Source organism: Numenius arquata, chromosome 1, assembly GCF_964106895.1.
Source record: "Numenius arquata chromosome 1, bNumArq3.hap1.1, whole genome shotgun sequence".
In the NCBI taxonomy this organism is placed as follows: Eukaryota; Metazoa; Chordata; class Aves; order Charadriiformes; family Scolopacidae; genus Numenius; species Numenius arquata.
The window spans coordinates 120,474,918-120,499,257 of NC_133576.1; the positions used below are offsets into that span (position 1 = coordinate 120,474,918).

General features: G+C 38.4%; 1 protein-coding gene across 5 annotated transcripts in view; it reads right to left on the reverse strand.

Annotated features, from left to right (window-relative positions):
* Nucleotides 1-24,340, reverse strand: part of SGCG (sarcoglycan gamma) — a 143,418-nt gene that overhangs the window by 30,228 nt on the left and 88,850 nt on the right. For 4 of the 5 annotated variants that reach the window (XM_074160318.1, XM_074160310.1, XM_074160326.1 and 1 more), the window contains 2 exons: nucleotides 23,780-23,867; nucleotides 9,341-9,460 (listed from right to left, as the gene is read on the reverse strand). In XM_074160318.1, the coding sequence (XP_074016419.1) occupies nucleotides 9,341-9,460; nucleotides 23,780-23,867 (208 nt within the window). The remainder of the gene's footprint in view (nucleotides 1-9,340; nucleotides 9,461-23,779; nucleotides 23,868-24,340) is intronic. The other variant, XM_074160303.1, reaches the window with a different exon arrangement.

Here is a 24,340-nt window from a genome sequence, read left to right on the forward strand (position 1 = left end):
ACTTAAAACATATTTGCTGTTTTGATGAACTTAAATGCACTCATGGAGCCCATTTCCCAGTTCGGTTTCATCCAAAAGGAATCCACTGTATCCACTCCCTGACTCCTCCGTGGTATAAATCAGTGGGATGTGAGAACTGTCAGAACCATCAGATCTGCAGTGAAAGTGCAGTCCTGACAGAAAAAAATGCTGTTGTGGATGCATATTTTGGCTTGATGACCTTGGAAGGCATTTTTTTAATTTCCTTTATTTTCCCACTCCTTTTTCTTACTCATGCAGACATTTACTATACCAACATACATTCTACAGTGTGCTCTTCCACTCGTGTATAGTTTGGAATCCGTTTCCTTTTCCATTAGACAGTTGTTAAAAATTTTCAGCAATTTTCAGTACCAGCTTAAGTGTACTGTGTCATAGGATGAGGTATAATGAAGATACAAGTGAATTCCCATTCTTTGATGAGTGCATAGCTTCTTACAATGCCAATTGTATGAAACTGCATAGTTTCAAATGTCACATCTTGCTACACTGCTGCACATCCTTACATACAATGGCCACGGTGGTAGAATTTGACTTTGTGCCAATTTCTTGATATCTAAATAATAGCATCACATAGTAAGGATCTTGGCGCAGTTTCTGGATACAAGATCCATTTCTATCTCGGTTTAAGGTCAGTATGAAAAGCCGAGCATTTGATAACACTGCTATTCTGGAGAGAAAGACCCATCAGTTATCACCTGGCTTCTTCCCATTATCTGAAGAAGGCCTCATCTGCTTCCTCCCGATCAGGTGGTCTGCAGTACCCACTCCTCACCCCTCCCGAGGCTGAGCACCAGACATTCCTGCTGCTCTCCCACATAAAGGGCAACTCTTCTCCCTCGCCTCTCTAGCCTGTTCTTGAAGAGCCCCTATTCCAGTGAAGTCTTTTGAGTGGCACATTCATAAAGCACCTTAACTGTTTGCATGTTAAAGTGCGTCATTACTGCGGATACAGTCCTCGGATTGAAAGCACTGAAACAGCCAGTGCATGCTGGAGCAGCTGCACGGAACCTAATATGGTAGGACACCGTTTTACCACTATTAAAAATCTAGTCTTATGATTGCATTTTTACAGATTATTCCTGTTATGTGCAGGTGTAAGAAAAAAATTTTTTTTGTCTTTAGTCCACTTGCTATAAACCATACAGTTACAATTATTAAAAAGATTAGGGAAGGAAATCATCATTTCCATTAATATTTTGCAAAAGTAACATTAATGGCTATTCACAGAATCATGAAATGGCATATCCAGCTATCAGAGTAATAATCACAGTAATAAAAAGTGAAGCCTAGTAGTTTAACTACATGAACACAGTGTATCATCCACTACCACTGACAAAATAATAAATAATGACTTCAAAAGGAAAAGATGTGTCTCTCAAACTCAGCTGGTGAGTTCCGTCTCCACATTAGACATCACCCGCATGAGCAGATTCTGAAAAGCTCTACTCTGGGCTCTGCCTGATTTTCATATAATTTCTCTGTCATCTTTAGAAATCCATACAATCACTATAGCTCATCATTATCGATTTTCAGTTCCAAAATGGATTAGAAGTGGAATTAAAGGTTTTAAGTATCTGTATCAGCAGCTTCATGAAAAAACATGAGAAATTCAGTTGCACTTTCTCACTCTCACTTAGGTGAAAGTCAAGACACTGAGGTATCCGAATGTGAAAGGCAAGCACAAAATACTAACGTCCTCTAGCAGATTAATTAAACGCCATCTTCTGTACTTCTTGCACCTTTTTTGTATGCAGTATAGCACTGAGTATGACATTATTGAATATATTTATATCTTTGAATTGAAAATGAGACGACAAGCTTGGCTGATAAAGGTAATAGTATGGGTGTAATAAAACTTCATAGACATTTACTTCGATACCACATCACATTTTGATTAAGAGATTAGAGCAACACAAATCAGCCTGGAATGCATTATATGGATTAAAATTGTCTGATAGATCTTAAAACATAACTGCAAACAGAGAACTATGATTGAGGGGATGTGTTACTAGTGGGGCCAAATGTGATGTAACATTTTATCATGGACTTGGAAGAAAAAAGGTAATTACTAATGATTTCAGATGACACAGACAGTGGGAAAGAGGCGATAAGAATGAAAAGGACAAGCCACTAATAAAGAGATATCTCCATTATTTTGCAAATATGACTTTATCAGGTCACCTCTCTATATAGGAGCTCCCTTCTTAATGATTTAAGCTCAAACTAACTTGTCCAGTAATATTTTCTGATCTTGATGGCTTTGCTTTGACAACATTCCTAAAATTCATTACTCGGAAGTCTACTAACTACAGTTCAGAATGCCCTACCGAGCCTTGAGGTCACTTAAACCCACCCTCAAAACCAGATCTGCAGCTTGCTCATGAGTGGGCTGACAGGCTGCTGGAGACACCTCACAGCACGTGTGGGATGCCACGTGCCACAGGTGCCCTCACGATGTCTTGCTATGGGATGTGCAGAGCTGCAAGACACGAGGAAGGAAGAGCTCATGGCAGCGGAGGGAACTCTTCTCACAGGCTTTCCTAATTTCATTCTGGGACCTGTTTATATACAGCCTTTTGTATTTCTCCTGCAGCACCTGTTAGACTTAAGTTCATGTTTGGTGATAGAAAAATAAGCAGTGTTTTTTTGTATTTCAGATGTAGCTTGATAAGATTATAAAAGAAATTATAAGACCTACTTGTCTATGAAAGAGATGTGAGCTGATAAATCAGATGCCTCTTCTAGTCCAACTTTTACATTCCCATCAAGGTTTGTACTTTTTGCATTAAAGATGATCAGACACACACAAAGAGATGTCAGCAAGAGGACTCTGGAAAAATGGACTGGAGGAAGGGAGAGAACATCTATACAAAGAGAGATTTGTGAGGCCTGAGTGCAATCATGGCTGCTGAAGCCTGGTTAGAAATAAAGCCAAGCCTTGTTTTAGGGATCTGCTCTTGGTGCCGGATGGCAGGTCTTTTGGTCTATGCGCCACTTTGGCTTAGAAACAAGGCAGAGAGAGCAGAGGCCAAACTCCCCAGAGGAGCCCAAGCGTATTGTTGTTGGAGTCAGCACTAAAACCCAGGAATTACAGCATTTTAATTAAAAATAATCTTTCCAAACGCCTTTATAAAACAGCACTGTCATTGGACCATTCCCTCCTCACTGGAGGAGACTGAAACCCATGCTTAGCAGTGAACTCCAGGGATTTCACCCTCTGCTTCTCCTTTTGAAGGTGAATCACAGAAGAAAAAGAAATGAGGGAGCACGTAGCCAGAGGCGGACCTTCAATTTGCTGGCAGACATGAAGAGTGCTTGCTCCCAGCTGTCCCCTCACACTGGGCACCCAACATGTTGTATGGCATTACAAGGAGGTGAGACTGCAGGATCGACATCTCCTGGGCTGAGGAGGGAATGCATCCTAGGCCTCCCTGCTTCCTAAAACAGGCACCCTGCTCTGAAAGACAGGTCAGTGGTGACAGAAGACAGTATCGCTTGTGTGGAAATAGGGGCAAATAGAAGAAAGCCAACTGGAAACATTAGTGTTAATAGTAGCATGGGGGGATGTGGTATAAAAGGGAATGAAAAGGCTTATTTACATACTCTAGAGTTGTCACCTCTAAGCAAGCAACCTTGCCTTCCTGTGAGAAAAATGTCTTTAAGTTGTCTTTAAGCATTAAGTTTGAAGAGTATGACAATAAATAAACCAAATAATCTCCAGGCTTTTTTTTTTTTTTTTGAAAACGGCCCTAAATCAACTTCTTGACTTCATTACCTACTTTATCTTTTAAAATGTAAAGATATAAAATTAATTATGATATGAATATTACTATATTTACTATTTTATAGACTATCATTTATGACTATAACATAATTTAATACTAAAATACACAAGATCAAGATATTAATTTTCTTAACAAGACAACCAAAGTCAGCAAGTTTCACTAACACCCCCTCCCACACACTATCAAACAAGGACTATCTGCCTCTTCGAAGTCTAACAGAATGTTTATTCATATCCTCAAATTGTCTCCTACTTAACTTACCTTCTGAGCAGAAGTGTTTAATTTAAACACACATCTTCACATTGCACTTCAGTGTTAACTACTCAAACCTAAAAAACCTTCCTATAGAACAGAGCACAAGAAAATCACCAACAACACTCAACAAATACTTTAAGAGATTATGAAAGACAAGCAGAAGGACAAGTGGTAAACTGGAGAAAGAGTGATATAATATCCTTCTTCATAAAGGTACTGATCCCCTCTGCCTTGTCAGCTTTTTTTCAAGAGGAGTGGAGGGTAAGCAACTGCCTTCTCTTAATTTCTTATCTATTAATCACCAAAATATGACCTGATACAAAAGTCATGAAATATAAATTATTATTTGTACTTGTTAAATAGGTTTTTTGTGCAGTAGTTGAGATCATTTTATAACTGCTGTGTGTTAATTATTTTTGTATTGCATATAATTTTATTTACTTGACCCTATTTTCTCCCTTCTATGGACAGGCTTCTCGTTGGCAAGTTTGCAGAGCAGGCAAGGGAGTGGAAAAACAGGCCTCCTATGGGCATGGACTCTAGTCATTTGTGCAGAACTTTGTTTCCAGCCACTGCTGTGACCTCACTCCTCCTGCCATGGAAATATTGTTAGTTAGAAAGCAATCGGCTCTTTGCCAGCCAATACACTGTTACCAGGTGGGTTCGACTGTCACCAATGCCAACCGAATGTATAAAACCCTACCAGAACAAAATGCTGATGTTCAATACCTCTGTAGTAGCATGATAAATGTCTGCAAAAGATGCAGGTCATTACTGAAATAATACTAGAGAGGCTGTAATTGGAGTACATGCTCCTTCAGGTAGCATTAATTGTCATCAAGGGTTAAGTTGAACTTCAGTTTCATACATTTAAATTTAAGTGTTTATGGTGTAGGTGTCTCAGATGAGCTACAGGGAGAATTTAGTTGCCTGATCGTAGGTACCAACTGTCATCTAAAATACCCTTGTACATCCTGCCTGGCCTCCAGCTACCACAATCAAAGGAAGTGTCTCCTGTTGGTACAGCAATACCATGTGGTGTCTCACATAGGCTAAGGTGTTTCAAACACTGCTGGATGCTTATGTTTAATCATGTGAACTCAGCCACTATATTCAAGGGAGATGAGCGAGCCATTGAGCTCATCCTAATGTAGACAACCGCATTTGGTGGGCAGAAGAGCTCTCTGCGTGCCAGGACTTGGTGTCTCCTTCACGGTGAGATGAATCATGCTCTAGGTTGCTTTGCCTGTGTTGACGGTGGGTTCAACTCAGTTGTCTGAACACGGGCATCTAGACCCCTCTGTGACCCTATGGGGTATCTGAGACACTTCACTGATCATGGCTTTCCCCAGGCATTTATCTTCTTAGGAAAACAGAGAGAGGGTCTACCACAATTTTATTCTACCACATGGGCCAGAAAATGTCTGAACTGCAATAGTATGAAGTCAAACATACCAAATTGTTGGAAAATGACAATTCCTGAGGTGTTGGGTTGGATTAGCTTATTCTTAGACTTTTGCATTTTTCCTGAAGTACCATAAATCACAGACATTTGCACTTCGCTGTATTATATTTTTAGTTGAAAACTGTCAGGTTTTCTTACAAATTGTTACTGAGCTTTTCATAATTCACATAAATAAGGAGAAGTAAAATCAAATAGTTCACTATATTGCACATAAAAAACTGCAAAATATTCTTTGCGTATTTTAAGCCCAAAACAGTCACAGAATCACAGAATCACAGAATCTTAGTGGTTGGAAGGGACCTTTGAGACCATCGAGTCCAACCACATTAAAAAACAAACAAACAAACAAACAAACAAAAAAACCACAACACACAAAAACAAACAAACAAGCAAACAAACAAACAAAAAAAACCCAAAACACCACACCAAAAAAAAAAAAAAAAGCACCCACCAACTAAACCCCACACCCACAACCTCACACACAACACCCCACCACAAACCAACAATCCCGGGCACTAGAGCATGCCCTGAAGAGCCATGTCTACATGTTTCTTAAATACCTCCAGGGATGGTGACTCTACCACCTCCCTGGGCAGGCTGTTCCAGTGCGTTTCTTATGGTATGAACTTTTCAAAATTTATTTCACATTGATCTTGTTCTCTATCTAAAATGTTTAAAAAATTATCTCAGTACGCAAAGTACTACTAATTTATCCTTCATGCTAATAGTACCATCTAAATGACAATTTTAATAAATTAATTTGAAGCAAAGTAGGCATGAATCTCCTCTCACATATAATTTCACACTGAAATAACCTCACCGACTTGAATGGATTTGCTTTTGAATTGTACTACAGCATAAAAAAGCAACAGGCAATGTGTCTTTCTATAATATCTGCTAAAGTAAACAATTATCCTTGCAGTGTAAAGATTCATATTGGACAAGTAAGAACACATGTTTTAGCATAAAGATTTCAACTCGTGTGAGTGATTTTTACTTACTCTGAGCAGAGATAGGCCTTGTCCAAATCAGTTAACAATTATGCAGTTTTTCATATCTTTGTTAAACACACTTTTCTATTAAAGTTTAGCATCCCTTGGGCAAACAATAATTATTTGATATGGTTTCCTTCTTAAACAAAGTTGTAATTTCAATTAGGTTAAAAAGTAAAAAGACTTAAGATAAAACCCTCAGGCATAAACAAATTTTATTAACACATTTATTATAACTTAACTTTGTCTTTGAGACACTAATTGTATAGTTACTACCACATTTGTAGTTTTGCACAGTGAAAAAACATGAATATATCCATTCAAATTAAGACCTCAAGATTTCAGAGGACCGATAATTATCAAAAGTTAAACACGACAGTTGCTATATTGGGTTTGCGTGGCAAGGTTTTGGAGGCAGGGGGCTACAGAGGTGGCTTCTTTGAGAATCTGCTATAAGCTTCCCCCATGTTCAATAGAGCCAATGCCAGCTGCCTCCAAGATGGACCTGCCACTGGCCAAGACTGAGCCCATTAGTGACAGTGGTAGTGCCTCTGTGATAATATATTTAAAAAGAAGGAAAAAAAAAAACCATGGGCAACTGCAGCTGAAGAGAGGAGTGAGAATATGTGAGAGCAACAACTCTGCAGACCCCAAGGCCAGTAAAGAAGGAGGGGGAGGAGGTGCTCCAGGAGCAGGAGAAGAGATTCCCCTGCAGCCTGTGGTGAAGACCATGATGAGGCAGGTTGCCCCCCTGCAGCGCATAGAAGTTAACAGTGGAGCAGATATCCACTTGCAGCCTGTGGAGGACCACAAACTGGAGCAGGTGGATGCCCGAAGGAGGCTGTGACCCTGTGGGAAACCTGAGCTGGAGCAGGTTCCTGGCAGGACCTGTGGACTTGTGGTTATCCTTCCCTGGTGAGGCCCCATCTGAAGTACTCTGTCCAGTTCTGGGCTCCCCAGTTCAAGAAGGACAGGGAACTGCTGGAGAGGGTACAGCAAAGGGCTACTAAGATGATTAGGGGCCTAGAACATCTCTTTTATCAGGAAAGGCTGAGGGACTTGGGTCTTTTTAGTCTGGAGAAGACTGAGGGATCTGATCAATGCCTACGAATACTTAAAGGGTGGGTGTCAAGAGGGTGGGGACGGTCTTTTTTCAGTGATGCCCAGTGACAGAACAAGAGGAAATGGGCACAAACTTGAATGTAAGAAGTTCCTCCTAAACATGAGGCAGAACTTCTTTCCTTTGAGGGTGGCAGAGCACTGGAACAGGCTGCCCAGAGAGGTGGTGGAGTCTCCTTCTCTGGAGACATTCAAAACGCGCCTGGACATGTTCCTATGCAACCTGCTCTAGGTGGACCTGCTTTGGCAGGGGGATTGGACTAGATGATCTCCAGAAGTCCTTTCCAACCCCATATCATTCTGTGATTCTGTGAGAGAGGAGCCACTGCTGGAGCAGGTTTGCTGGCAGGACTTGTTACCCTGAGGGGGACCCACACTGGAACAATCTGTTCCTTGAAGGACTGCACCTTGTGGAAGGGACCTACACTGGAGAAGTTCATGAAGAACTGCAGCCTGTGGGAAGGACCCATGTTGGAGATGCTCATGGAGGACTGTCTCCTGTGGGAGGGACCCCCACACTGGAGCAGGGGAAAAGAGTGAGGAGTCCTACCCCTGAGGAGGAAGGAGCAGCAGAAACAACATGTGATGAACTGACCACAACCCCAATTCCCCATCCCCCTGCGCTGCTGGGTGGGAGGAGGTAGAGAAATCAGGAGTTAAATTGAGCCTAGGAAGAAGGGATGGGTGGGGGGAAGGTGTTTTAAGATTTAGCTTTTGTTTCCTCTGATTTTGATTGGTAATAAACTAATTTCCCCAAGTTGAGTCTGTTTTGTCTGTGACGGTAACTGCTGAATGATCTCCCTCTGTCCTTATCTCAAGCCATGAGCCTTTCGTTATGTTTTCTCTCCCTTGTCCAGCTGTGGAGGGGAGTAACAGAGCAGCTTGGTGGGCATCTGGTGACCAGCTAAGGTCAACGCACCACAGTTGCAATCAGGTTAAAAATATTAAAAATGGAATTGAAAACAAGTTATAGGATAATTTCAGTATTTCCTCTGATGGATTCTTCCACTTACAGAGAAATCACACCTTGATGTACCTGTTTTAATGCAACCTTACACCTGGAAAATGAAGGTTGACTTTACCAGGTCATATAAAAGGAAATAGTTGTTCATGTCATAACTTTGACATCTTACTTTGTAAATGAGTACTTTGGTGAGTTGCAGAAATGGCCTAAGACAAACTTGTCTTTTGACAGATGACATTTTAAATATACTACAAATACCACCATCCTATGACATATGTGCTACACACAGAGCAGAAATACTTTGAAAGATAAAACCGCATAAAAATATCAGTCTAAAAGGTTTTCACAAACAAAACTCAATACAACTCAAAATGGAATATCTAGAATTTTTTTAGCCTCAGTTAACAGTGTGCGTTGGAAACATTAAATAATTAAAAAATACCCGCACCAGTAGAGTTGCAATCACTAATGGCTTTAAAATAAAATACGCACACACAGAGAGACATATACACATATTTATATATACATATTGTCATTGTGCTGTTAAAAGTTCTCTAATGATTATTTATTGAAAGAGGTCAGAATATCTTCAGATTTCTGTTTCCTAGTGAGGTAAAATGAGAACCTGTGTTCACACACAAAGATGTATTTAAAACCACCATTTTTATTGTGCTTTTCTTGTGGCTATTATTTGGACATTTCTTAAACCATTACAAACCTGTGACTCGAAGTTTATCTGTGCCAATTACAACCTCATTTTCATCCACTGTAAAAAGTGGCTTGCCGTCCTTTGAGTTGATCTGAAATTGCTGACCATGGAATTCTACCATTTTAGGACCTGCAAAGCAGAGTAGAATAATGGAATAATTACATCAGCTTTCTTCAACTTTCTATATAAATTACTAATAATTTGAATTGTGGTCTTAATAATTTAGTGACTCATTTAAGTACATTAAGAATCGTGAAGCACCCAGCTATTCTAAGGATAGTGGCCCTGTAAGTACTGAAATTGGATTAAGTCTATTTACATGATCTAATATGTTGTTCAAAACTGTGCCTGGAGTCATGCTTTCAAGTTGGATTTCTGGGGAATTTAGGAAATCCCTCACGAATTGATCAAGGCAAACGTTCACGTTCTTGGTGTCGAAACTGCTAAGGTTCTTTGATTGGTATGAGTCTATCATCTTTTTTTTTTTTTTAACATAGAAACTAATTAGCGAAGTCTTTGCAGCATCATCCTTTTTGGTTAGGGAGGCTCAAATTCTTTAAAATTACAAACATCCCATGTAAGGGCAGGACCCTCAACTCTTCACAACAAATGCCAGTTTAGCTCCATGTATCTAACAAATGTTACTGATCAGATTCTTAGAAGAGTTTCAAAAAGCTGCAAGAGTATTTGCAATTGGATCTGGTACTCCAAAAATTAAAGTAATTGTGTGCAAGACAGTCTTTACATATTGGCTTGGCAAGCGGATATAAATTGAACCCAAATATTTCCCTTTCTAACCACCTGATCAATTAAAAATTTGCATCACATAAGTTTGAGTGTCTATTTGATAGAATCATCATATAAATCTATGTTCAGAACTAAAATTACAGAGAATGCTCAAAGCAGTTAAGACTCCCTTTCAGCACTTTTTAATAAAGGTAATTCACAGACTGTCCATGGGACTGAAAGACACTGAGCTGCTTCTTCCCCAGTAAGAACCTGCCTTACCATGCCTACTCCCATAAATGTTAAATATCTTCCAGGCAGTAATTCTCAAAGGAAATATGAATTTTTGTTAGTTCTTACATTAAAATGGCATTAGGTGATGGATGATTGATCCTGCTAAGAAATACATTCAGGTATTTCCTAAAACATGCATGGTAGCTGATGCGAGAGATGCGCACCATAAGGTCCTATACAAATCGCTTATTGCTTCACTCAGCAGATGCAAACTATTGCTTTTAATTGCTCACCAAGCATGGAAAGGTTTATAGAGGCCATAATGTCCTAAACTAGGCCAAAAAACCCAATAATTATTCTACTTGAAAATGATCAGGATAGAGGGCTGCACTCTGCGGTACATCATGCTCTATTGGACATGCATACCCAGGTGCTGCCTCACTGATTTCAGTTTGGTTCTTCTCTAAAGATCCTCTGAAGCACATGCTTTTATTTCTGAGAAGCATCCTGCAAAAAGCGAGCTCAGAAAATATTGTCATTCAGTGAACAGGTGCTAAACAGTCTTGTTTGTTTTTTTTTTTTTTTTTAACAGCAAACTAACTGGGTAAGTGAAGCAAAAATGGATCCCTATCAATACTTTCCTAAAATATCTTGATTAAGGTGTTTTAGTGTTCCTATTTCTGCCCAGCAGCAGTAATGAAATTGCCCATTTATGTAGCATAGGTAGATCCTTGTTTATTCAAACAAATCAGAGGCCCAAATAAACTGGCTGTTGTCAAACTCCCTGGTGCTGCAGGTCTGGTTCTTCTTCTCATCCTTCCCATTCATCAACACCATGTCTACAGTGCTCAGCACAAGCATGGGAAACACAAACCAAAGCCTCTGCTGTCTGACATGATACAGGTCAAGTGATTCAGGCACACCAAGGGTACCACGTCTTTGCTGGAAGGGATTTAGGACTGATTCTCAGTCTCTTCTGTTGAAGATATTTTACACTGCATAGAGAAGGAAGGTACTATTTGGAGCCTTTATTTCCTCCAGAGGAAGGGAACTCAAGTGTCCAGCTTCCAGGGTCACCACGCTGGCTGTAGGACTGCTGGAGAGAAGTTGCAGTACCACCTTTTCTTCTCCTGATGCTGCTTATTGTCAGAGCTCACTCTAAAATGCATGCAATTAAAATACCAGCTGGATTAGGCCCAGCAGATGAGATAGAAATGAGAATGCTTACTCTGAAGGCTCTGACAAGGTTAAGTATTTTTCTTTTCAGTGCTGTCAATATTTTAGTAGGTCTGGCATGCCAGAAGAAAATATTTTTATACAGCCATAGAGTATTTATTGATTAAAAGAATTAATAACTGAGTGAGGATCCTGAAGACTTACATTTTAGGTATATGTACTTCAAAGTAAAGTAGGTGTCCAAGAACTTCAACAGACTCAGTTCTAAGCTGTGAGGTTTTTTAGTGTGGTTAATCTCTAAAATACTAAGTAGAAACTGCTGTAAGTATCTTTGTGCAAGCCTGCAAACAATATGCATCAATATCTCTAAAAGACAACTCAGAAATATATACAGTTAATTTCTATTAAAGTGCTAATTATTTACACATGATCACAGAAAAATACTTTAATATGATGAAATACTGTATGTTTAGAGGGAATGCCATCTACTGATTTCCTTGGTACACTGGCAGTCAGCTTTGAAGATAAACTCCTGGCCCTGAATAATGGCACTTCTGTTCTTTTCTTCTCAGCACATTAGTAGACACAGAAGTTTTCATTGATTATACAGCAGTGGAAAGAACAATGGGTTTGAAATACTGGAGAAGTGTGACGTGATTTGCACCAGGTCCAACTTGATCTTGTCTAGAAGTACATTTATCTTCTCAATTTGCTAATTTGCTGTATTTTTTTACAAATAATCTTGTCAAAGAAAGATTTTTCATGTTTCTCATAGTGGGAACAGGAAAGAACTACCTCAAGCAGCATGAATCAATTAATTTAATTTGTACATCTGCATGTTGACAGAAAATTGACAGGCTTTTGTTAATTGGATTGTTATGGAATGTAGATTAATTGACAGAGAGATATGACATGACAAAAGAAAATAATTATAAAATATAGGAGCTGCTTTAACTGTTTGAATTTAGGATGAATATATACAAATTAAATAGCATTTACATACCTTAGACCAAATTCTTTTTCTCCCACCTACCCAAAGTAGACAAATGCATATTGTACAGACTGACTTTCTCAGCTGTCGTCTCTAACACAAATTTCAGGCATGGTGTCCATACAGAACACGATACTGATAGAACTGGAGTTGCAATATATACCAGTTTAATTAAACTGGTCCACATATATGCTGACCCCATTCAAGAATGATTGGAACAAGGCTGGGATCAAGCCTTTCCACTCCCAGCTAATTGTTTCTAACATTAGATCTTATAAGTGCATTCTTGGGCTCTCGTCTTTTCTTCCACTCAATATCTCATTATTCCAGACAAGACAGAAAAGCTTTAATGAGAGAAATTGAGGGAGTCCTACCCTAAAATAGATAGGGCACAAACAGAAAAAAAACTCCTTAGAGAGAAGAAGAACAAGAGGTATAACAGGATTTGTAGAAAAGTGCTCATCCTGTCTGAGTAGGAAGTGAATCCATCTATACCGATAAATTAGAGAAAGTTAAGGCAGAGGAGATACAAGCACTGCCAATTTCTGTTAATCTGGTAGCATGTTCCTTGGCACCATCTCAACCTGTGCCACACAGTGACCTCTCAGACAATGCCTGGTCAGGGGCTGTTCCCCACAGACGGATGGATGAAGCTCTCCAGCTCTGGAGGGAACTGGGCTTACCTGAGTAACGGGAGTAGTACCGTGCCTCCCGTCCCTGGGGCAGACTGTGTGTCCTGGCCTGGTTTGATGGCTAATGCAGAGGTAGTTAGTCCTACCTGCTAAACACTTTCCTACTTTCCTGTTTCTAGTCGTGCACTGAGTGATTCATTAAGTTATTCAGGCATTTTTATTGCTTAATAAAAGTTTGGTGCCTATGCCTCTTAACTTTTTTTCTGAGCATCCTAAACATTGAATTTAAGCATGTAGAGGTGGAGTTAGGTAGGATCTAAGATGGGTGCATTGTGAACTATACCCATTACATTTTAAAGCTAGACATTAAGTAAGATAAAATACTACAAGCACTGAGAGCAGTCACTGCACATTATATATTTCCCAAAGGAGTCTTAACTGGAGGCTCTTTGAAAATACAACCCATGGCCTTGCCCATGCTGAGTTTGCATCCAGGTTTCTCTCCTGTTTGATCCTGGTCCTTTCACACTTCAATAAATCTTTAACAAGAATCTTTATGCCCATAGTTTTCTCAATATGAATGACCCAGGGAACTGGGACAAGGATTGTCCTATAGATAATCCTCATTATCAAATAATGGTATGTATAATAAATGATGCATTTTAAATCTTTAGAGGGAATGCTAAGGTAAACAAAATTCAAGCATATGTTTTATTCACGCTAGAGATGAGGCAGCTCAGTATATGTGGAACAAATTTCAAAAAGCAAAATTAGGCTTTTAGAGAAATGGGAATAAATTTATGTAACCACAAGTAGCCATTAATTTCTTTTGGTTGTACTTCACAACACACGTGCACTAGCTATATTGCAATAACACTAATTGTACTGTGATCCCAGTAAGATTCATTTTCAGCTCATAAACAGCAGCCAAATTCAATATCTGAAACTTTAATCTCTGAATTCCTCGATGTATTTTGTTTACAATCCTAGTATTTAATTACATGCAAGTCAACTCATACTATATAATAACACTTGTTGATAAAATCCTACAGTTAAAAATGTAACATGACTGAGCACGTTATAGGGAGTATTTGAACTGTTTTCCCATTGCTGCCAGAGGCACCACAGGAATTCCCAGGTTGGTCGGTTATCCTTGCTAATTAGGCTGACCAATAACTGTCCGTTGTTTCTTTACACTTCCTCCTTTAACATGTAGAGTTATGACATCGACCTTGTCATCACATCATACACCTCTTGACACTGAGGATGTCAGTTTAAATGATGAAAAATTGTTCCAAAACCAACTGACCTATTGCCTTCAAAGGAGCCCACTGCTAAGCAGCCTTCCTTTTTGTTTCTTCTCCTCTCTCTTGACTCCCCTAGGTGGTTTTCTAGGGAAGAAAAGTCTTCTGACTTGTGAGTCCATTTCAGTGGAAAAGTATTTCTATTAATTCCCTTCTGCTGTTACCCAACCTTTGAATTCCAGGCCAATGCAAATGTAGAAGGACGAGATGGCAAAGAATAGGGCCTGCCATAAAATACATATCCATAAAGACTTAACATCAATGAAATTGGTAATATGTAGGCAGACTCTTCAAATCCAGTTAGTTCTGTCAAGTTTTAAGCACTTTTAGCATATCTTTAGATCTTTCAGGAGAAAAGGCTTTCCAACACTGAAGTTATTTATTTAATTTCAGGTCTTTTCTTAGTCTCTTCTGCTATCCATCACTTCCGACAACCTATGGCCGTCACCTACTCTGTATGCTTCACTCTTCTCCTACCACCTAGTATTATTGAAGTGTTGAATATAAGCCAAAATCCGGAGTGCTTTGGGGTATTGCTATGCAATTTCATGTTTTAGTTAATTTTTATTATATTAAAGCACCTTACTTAAAATAGATCTCATTAAAAGCGTATTAAAAATGTAATACTCCTACAGATTCAGTTCTAGTTCCATGAGTAATACAATACCAATAAATGCAAAGCCATTACTTTCAGAAGCATAAAATTTGTCATATTTTCATATGGAATGGTATGGAAGTATTTGCTGGTCTTTCATTAGAAAAAATGCATTATTACAGAGAACATGCAGCACACTGCAAATATACGTTTTATGTGCATATCATATACCTCTCATCACCTTTAAAAACATCTCTAAAATATTAATAGAATACTTGCTGCTCCTGTTTCCTCTTTTTCTCTCAGCTGTCCTTTTATGTAATGGATGCAACAATTATGCCCTCTCAGACCAAAGTAAGGATGCCTTACTGTCAGCACTTCTTATACTTTGCTGTTCTCTATGGTTGAACACAAGTCCAGAGATCTTAAAAAAATTGCTTCTGAATGACCATTGGAGACACTGATCATGCAGACACTGGCAAGTCAACCTAGTATTAGGTATTTAAGTGGTAGTACTTTCCCCTCTCAGAGTGATTTAGGTAACTAAATGTCTTTATCCATCTAGGCATTATTCTTATAAACCACTCTATTTAAATATAAAAAAATTAAACCCATTAAATACTGAATTGTAAAATGGATTATTGCATGTAGAAAACATGGCAGGAATAGGAGATCGTGTTTCTCACACAGTAACTTGACCAAAAGGGTATGGTGTCACTTTTTCTCTCAGGCCTAGTGAATCTGGAATTTGTTGCATGATGAATAACTTCAGCAGCAAAGGGTGAAACACACAGTCCTCAGACAGGTAAGGTGAAAAGGAAAGTACTAAAGGAGATGAAGCATGATAATTTGAAACCCTGTATGCACAGAGGACAGCTGATCCGAGTCACTCATCCCTGAGCAAGTATTTTAACCACTCTATCTTCTGTATAATGGGTAATTCTTCTTTATTTTTTTTTTTTGTTTTATTAAAGAAAGCCATGATTGTATTTTCATAAGCCCAGGTCCAGCACTGAGTTTCAGGAATATTCTATCCATGCCTACTGGAACTGGGCAGGGGACAATGTGTGAGGACCAATTAAAGATAGACTTAGTTGCCTAAGCATAGCTGTCCAGTGCCATTATATGTACTTCGGTGCTCCCTGCCTGGCCTTCAGCTTATTTTAGATGCCCTAGAGCACCTAAGACTTCTACATTGGGCTAGAAAGTCCGACCTGGGGTCTGTAAGCAACCCAAGCCCTTCTAAAGCATCAGCTTAAAGACTAGGCAAGATGGAATCACAGAAGAATGCAAGTAAGAGGTCACCTCTAGAGGTCACCTAGTCCTACCTTCTACTTACAGCAGGGTCGCCTTGATTAGAAGTTAGATGAAGGTGTTCAGGGTCTTGTCTAGGTGGAATTTTAATAACTCTGAAGCAGTGGAGTCAACAACCTCCTTGGGCAACCTTTTCCCAAAGTTAACCGTTCTAACTGGTATTTTTTTTCCCTTTCTGTCCAGTTGCATTTACTCTCACCACAACCTATGACAGTTGCCTCTTGCCATTTTGCTGTGTACCTCTGAGAAGAGTCTGGCTTCATCTTGTCTCTAGCCCTCCTAGAAGCAGGCAGAAGCCCCCTTTAAGCCTTCTTTTCTGCAGGTTAAACAAACACAACTTCTTCAGCTTCTTATACCTCGTGTGCTCCCACTCCCTGGCCGTCTTAATGGCTCCCTGTGGGAGTCTCCTCAGTTTGCTCATTGCTCTGTCCCACTGGAGGGACCTTAACACAGTATTGTGTGATGCACCTCCCAGGAGTGGAATAATGCAGCCCAGTATGCTACTAGCCCTCATTGCCACAAGGGCACACTGCAGATACATGTTCAAGTAGTCCAACACGATGACGTGTGTCTTCTGCAGACCTGCTGCAAAAAGAAAGGGATCTAGCTCCTTGTTTGGCCACTGCTGTTGGGAGTCTTGTTAGCTTTAAGAAGAAAGTACTGTTACACTTGAAATGACTAGGATTTTAGATGTACTTAGTTATCCAAATTCTATAATAGATTATAGTCACAATAAATTTCAGCTATTTTAAGCTAACCTTTACAAATTCATCAAGCATTAACCAATGCCAGTAATTCAATCTTCTTATTACTATAAAGGAAGGAAGTACAAGAACTCTCTTCACCTTTAGCAATAACTATTATCTTCAAATTATCATCCAATGACTTATGTTAACGCTTACTATACCAGATGAACCAAAGTATGTTATTTGGTATTGCAAGTTTACTGAAGACTGTGAAAGTCAGAAGGCTCCCCTTTCTTTCCCCACTTATTTTGAATTCCTTACTGCCACTGAAATAAAGAGAGAATGGGGCTATTCAGACGAGTAATTGCCCTCTGATGAGAGATGAGTATCCGCTATCTGGTTCTTTTTCCAAATAAAAAATGATTTCCCAAACATTCGCCTTTTTTCCAGAGCTAAGCCTGGTAGACTTATACGCATATTGCTTTTCTCTTCTTCTAGACGCAGAAGTGAAATGACAGCATAGGATTCAAATTCCCTTGGCCAGGTTAAATTTCCCCTTAACTGTGACACTGGCATATGTAAGCAAGTTGGCAACGTGCATAACTACCTGATTAACTTCCAGAGGCTGTTTAAAGTCTGGCTTAAGTCAGCATGGCTCACCCTGAACATTATCACATATTACTTCATAAAGATTATCATATTTGGGGATTGGGTGTATAAATCTTGCCGCGGTAAGCACCTTACTATACATGGTACACACATATCAATGGTACTTTTTTGCAGAAGAGGATACTCTTCATTTAAGTCTAAATGTTAAACTGTAGATGTAATGACTAAATTACTCTCTTAATAAGTAAGTTTTCATGGTGATATGCTTAGCTAGCTTTACTTTAAATGTATGTTGATTACTAACTATTTTTTTTGCTATTTGTTTTAATTCTTTTCAACGTTATATCCATTTAAATACACAATGATCTCACAAAAGATTAATAGCATATGCATTTAATATAGAACAGAAGCACATCTGCCATGAATTAAATCAGGAAATTAGAAAAGAGGATCAGTTAAAAAGTCTGCAGGATGTTTTAGCAGCCACCTGTCATTCTCTAAATTTTGCCTGATCTGAATCAACTAAATTTTACTTTTAAATAGAACTAGCATGTATGCCTTGATATGATCAGATTCATTGGTAGCTAAAATTTTTATACTTTTGGAAGTGAAAATCCCTACTTTAATCCCCTTGGAACAAATATTGTAAATTCTTGATCACAGGAAGACTTAATCACCTCAAAAATACTTCAATGAAGTTTCCAATTTATCTTTCTATTAATTACTCCTATGTTGTATCTTTTCTTCTTATAACCCAGCTGGACAGCAATTAAAGTTGTGCAAATAATCATCTTCCTGCAGTACAAAGATCTTCAAGAAATATGTTCTGGCTTTTATCTTCAAGATAAGAAAGAACTTATTTGGACAAAAATTGAGTTTTTAATGAAAGCCTTCTGGGAAAAATAAAGAAGGAAAAGCTAAATGGTTTTACAATGTCATTAATTAAGTCAAGTTTATGAAACTGGCTTCAGGGTTTTCCCTGTGAAAACACCATCAAACTCTTCTTACATACACCATGCTTCATTAACACTCTTTTCTTCCTATTATGTCTCTGATGAAAAAATACTATCACTTAAAAATGAAATATCAAAATGCTGATAAGAAAATCAGAAATGATTTGACATTTGAAACTAGTAGTTTGCTGATGGAAATTAATGCTAATGAAGCAATATATTAGGTACCGACACTTATCTGTTTCCTCAGAATGTTGATCCTGGTTGAAAAAAGAGGGGTGGGATATCACAGATGCTCTCATTGTAACAGCTGTTCCAATTAATGTGATGGACATGAAAATAGTCTCTAGGCAGAATTTTGACTGTGATTTTGTTTTCAGACTGCATACACCACTTTGACTTTTACCACATTCCCATGCTTTCTGAGTGGTGCTGATTTCATGTTTCAAAGTGCGGAACAGCTTCATAATACAGTTATCTAGATAAATTCCCTGTAGCTTGAACGGGTTTAAAGCGAACTCCAGACCTGAAGCTACTGATGTTACTGTTCCTTGATTAAATCAGGAAGAAGACTAGCAGTTCACTGTACTGGATGGAATCTGTTCTCATAGACCTTGCATGACTTTGGAAGCCCCTTTCCTTTGTGGCCTTTTTTCTTCTGAAAAAGACTTACTACAAGTAGGTCTTCTGTAGATTGAAGCCTCCTTACATGATCTCTGAAAAATAGGTCTTTTCAAAAACTGGCCCTACTTTTCAGTAAAGATAGTTGGAAACATGCTGCTCTTCATCCACTTTCTTAATATTCATCACTGGAACATGACTGCAAAATCTGACTGTATTATATTCATCTACTAGTAGGCTGGATATGTAAGCATTTGTTTACTTAGGTGAAGCATCATTTACTTTTTGATACCAATGCTGCTCTTAGGTATTTGATAACTGAATATATAGTCTTTATGTTTCCTTTATATACATTACATATTTTTTATCATTCAATATTTAAAAAGTTTGCGAATTCTTTACATGAAGTTTCTTTATGATGGCTTAGGGTATAAATCAAAGGTGCTACATTTCTTTTTTATTCTAGGATTGAAGAAGGCATTGAAGTGGTAAGAACAGGAATCTTGGAGTTGATGGTTAGCAGCTTTCTTCAACTGCTTTCTTGGATTATCAAAGACAGTTCCAGATATTTCCATTTTGCAGGTGGATGAGCAAGCTGTGATAATGGTATCTTCTGAATCTTATTCATGATTTTACAGACAGAAGCTATTCTAATTATCTGTTCTGCAGACAGATGCAGATGTAGAAAAGGATGTAGACATCCTTGCCTCGTGTATAGGTATCTCTCTCCATGGCTTTGTTAATTCCCTCTGACTCAATCCTGCACCTTCCCACATCCGTGCCTTCTTAGATTCCTTCCTTGCTGTTTGTTGGCCGATATCCTTCTCTTAAGTCCCATTTCTCCCAGAAATATTCCCAAAGTGATCATCTCCCCATAATCCCTTAACTAAATGTCCCATTTCCCTTTTTGCTTTAAATTAGGGTGACTTTTTAAAAATTATTTACTTGATTTTTAATATGAGTTTCTTTGGTCATATGTGAGTTTTAAATTATTTTAAAGGGTAAATCAAACAAAATGGGCATCTGGGTATCTTGGTCATTCAGAGGGATACTGAAGTCAAAAGAGAGTAAAGCACAGAATTGGTTGGGTTTGTATTCTTTTCCTGGCAAGCAGTTAAAAGTATTTGCATTCAGTGATGCTTCTGAAACACAACAGCACTTATGAAGAGCTACGATGTCTACATAACTCCTGCAAAAGGCATGTCATGCAGGTAAACTAAGCAGCATGTAGAAACTTTAAGAAAACAGCGCTCATGGTGGAAGTTGCTCCCATTTGATGTTTTTTTAGTGTATCTGTGATTCACGAGGGAAACCTTTTCCATTCCTGAGTGATATGTGCCTGTCATCCTCATGTGGGGAATTTCACAGAAACTCCTCAAGTCAAGATTTGTTTCACATCTCTCTTGTGATTGAAGACGGGGTATTTAAATCACTCTTAGTAATCCATTAAAATATTTTAATGGATCATTTGAATCACAATTTTCTATGAGTTAAAAGGTATTTTTGTTATGATGTTATGAGTGATACTACATTACATTGTCATCTTTGGAATGATCCCAAACGTACTTATATAGCTCCTTCACAATGGCAACTATTCATATTTATAAGATGAATAGAGTATTAAAACATAATTCCAGCATGCTGGCAACTATGGAATTCATTAATTCTTTAGCAAAGGCTTGTGCATATGAAGTAGATCAGCCATAAAACCTATTTTCACGCTTCTTACACAGAAACATCATCTTATGTGTGTGCATTTCATGACTAAGAACAATGGCTAAAAATATCAAGCTGTTGTTTGACTGTATCTTTAGGTATGAACAGAGTTCTTTACAGTATTATTTTTACTGCTCCTTCAATGCTTTTCCATCAGTCTAAAATTGACAGAAGTATTATTTAATATTAGCAATATTTCATGTGAGTATTTACAATAGTACCAAATATACCACACAGCACTTAAGACCAATTATTAAAGAATTCAATAAACAAAATTGCCAGTCAAAAAGAGATTACTTAAATATCAAATATTTCAAATAATTTGCAAATGCACTTTAGCACTTCCTTTTGATGTAGCTTTGATTTTCTCAGGCTCAAGTCACTATTACACCCTCTTACATTTTCTTTTAGAGTACTCAGAGCAAGTCCGAACTTTCCTGCTTCAGTGTTGCATTTGAATTGCCTTTGTACACTGACCATTTTCAAAAGATTTGAGATGCAGGTCTTCCAGTCTACACTCTGCTCCTTCCTGCTGGTTTCCTCATGTATTGCCTAAGACAGATGCAGCCCCTCTGAACTGCCAGACATCTGGACACCGAGTATTGGGCTTTCCCTTTCCAAAAGGTCAAAGAGCTGTGAGATTGTATGGTACAATAACACTGAACCACGCATTACTGGGAATAGGGCCAGAAGAGGCAGGTGACGAAAAGCAGAGAAACAGAATTAAACTACCAATCAGAAGAGAAAATGATAAAAATGGATGGTACTTGCTGTAAATGAATCACTACTGAGAAGACAGTTTCCATCCAGCAGAACTCTCCCTGCTTAACACCACAGTCCCTCTTCTTCAACAGGGGTTTGTATTGACCCTTCTCTGTCTATTGGGTCTTCAATTTACAAGTTTTCTTCAATCTAGATGTCTCTAGCCCTACAGAGCAGATATTTTTAACTTTCTATTTACTTAACACAGCACATTCCACCTCACCTTCTGTATTGCTTTTCGTTAGTGCTCTTACAAGACTATGTTGTGACTCGGAAGAGGAAAGAAAGGAGGGTCTGAGATTTGTTGTTACTTTGCCAGGATACATTTTCCTAAGGTAACACCTATAGACATTGGCTGTCACAACAACTAAAATATCTTTCCTTTCAGTAAAGAGGTCACACAGGCTGGACACAGCCTGTCAAACAGCTCATCAGGCCTTTGGGCTACCATCTGACCTGATTTTACCTGTAAGCTTCTAAGACTTTGGCAGGGATCGGGTTGGACAGATTCTTGTGGTGGCCAATGATTTGCTCTGTGGTCTGCCCTTCCCAAAAGAGCTCCTGACAACTTCTTCTCATCAGGCAGGATGGGCACACAACCACAGTGCAGATACACATTTGGTCAGTCAAACAGTTTGGAGCAGGTAGAATCAACAACACATGTGCCAAGTGACAGAAATTTTGACCATGCGATGTGAACGTTTTCAGTCACGTGGCCGCTAAAAAACAGTCTAAAATGACTGTACTAATAATATGAAACTAGAAGTACTGTACATTTCATACCCTTAGCTATTACCAAAATGAAATATGAATGCTACTATCATGTATTAATAAATATTTAGGGGCATTTTTTTAAGAGGAATTATTAGCTCGAATTAAAAAAAATAATTTGAAAAAATGTAAAGGTCAAATTGTGACTGATTGTTTAATTGTACAATTATACTTTTTTAAGGGGAACAGCAGGCTCTTATAAGTTATAAATTATATTTTTTATTTGAAGCTTTTTTTTTAAAAAAGAAGCTTGCAAAATGTTCAACGAATTGATACAATAATTCTTCAAACAGGAATTGTCACAGAAGTTACACCATCTCATCAGCATGGAAGAGTTACTCATCAGGGTTCCAATCTAGTAAACTACTTAAGCATATCAGGTTAGTCTTACAGTTAAATAAGCTGGAATTTATGCTTTGCTGCATGAGGATCTTAGAAGAAACAAGTTAATAAATTATTACATTTAAGTCAAATAAAGGTTGAAAAATATTAACAAAACTAAGAAAAATTCTGTTGTATCTGACACATACTGTTGCCATTCTTGCTTAAAAATACCATCTAAAGAGTAAGGTATGCTTATTCTTGCTGCCAAGATCTGTCACCTACATCTATCTAGATCTATTGATTTAACTCAGTAAACCAATGTATCTTACTGCTACCAAATACAGTAAAATATCTACATTTCTGAGTTGTGAACTGGCAGGTTTTTTTAGGACATCTGTTTAATTCTATTAGGCTCTGGAATACTAGGAAAAGAGAGACATACAGACCTCTCTAGCCATGTTCTGCTGTTGCATTTTCTTAGAAAATGGGGTAACGGTTTTAAATTGGAAGAGGGGAGATTTAGATTAGATACCAGAAAGAAATTCTTTAGTGTGAGGGTGGTGAGACACTGGAACAGGCTGCCCAGGGAAGTTGTGGATGTCCCATCCCTGGAAGTGTTCAAGGCCAGGCTGGATGGGGCTTTGAGCAACCTGCTCTAGTGGGAGGTGTCCCTGCCCATGGCAGGGGGGTTGGAACTTGGTGATCTTTAAGGTCTCTTCCAACTCTAACCATTCTACGATTCTATTTGCAACTATCAATAGATATTTACACAAGAAAAAGAGTAACTTCTGCAGTGACCTTTCCTGCATAACCCTGCAATAAAGAAGTGCTTCAAATATTTACAGAATTAATGCTTAAATGAGAAATTGAAAATATACTGTTGGTACTTATTGAGTGGCAGCTGAACTATTCAAATATGATCATAACAGTAAAAAATAATCATATGTCTAGCACTTTATATCCTCCAAGCTTCTTGCAAATATTCATTCAAATGTTTCCAAAACAGTGAACAAGGAAAAATCACTTAGACTTACCCACATTTAATCTGCCTGTGACTTCCCCATTTGAATTGCGAGCATTCACAGTCACATTGTGAGTAGACTGGAGAAGCAGTGATGAGTCCTGAAGTATGGAGAAAAAAAAGTAGATTCAGCAGAAAAATTAGAATTGTAAACACTTAAAGAAACACATGTTTTAATAAAAGTTTAAGGGGATCATATTCAGTTCCAAAATGCTGTGGCCAGAAAATTATCTAAGGAAAAATAGAAAGTCAGGAAACATGGAAACCAGGAAACATGGAATTTTATGTTAAAATCTAAACCAAACTGCAAAACTACACACTTGCACAGAAGAGAATATGACCAACAGGAGGATGATGTTTTGACCATTCTGTGCTGAGCTGAATAAGGTATGCAGTTGAGAGGCAACTGCCAAACCCCTTGTGACACATGTGCCTGCTACAACAAACTCTTGAGTATGTTGCAGGAAAGCCAACAAATCATGCAACAACTTTCAACGCCCTCTCTAAGCCTGAATCACCAGAAAAGAAACTTAGCCATATTGAGTGGGTTCTTCTTACGTTTTTCTTAGAATCA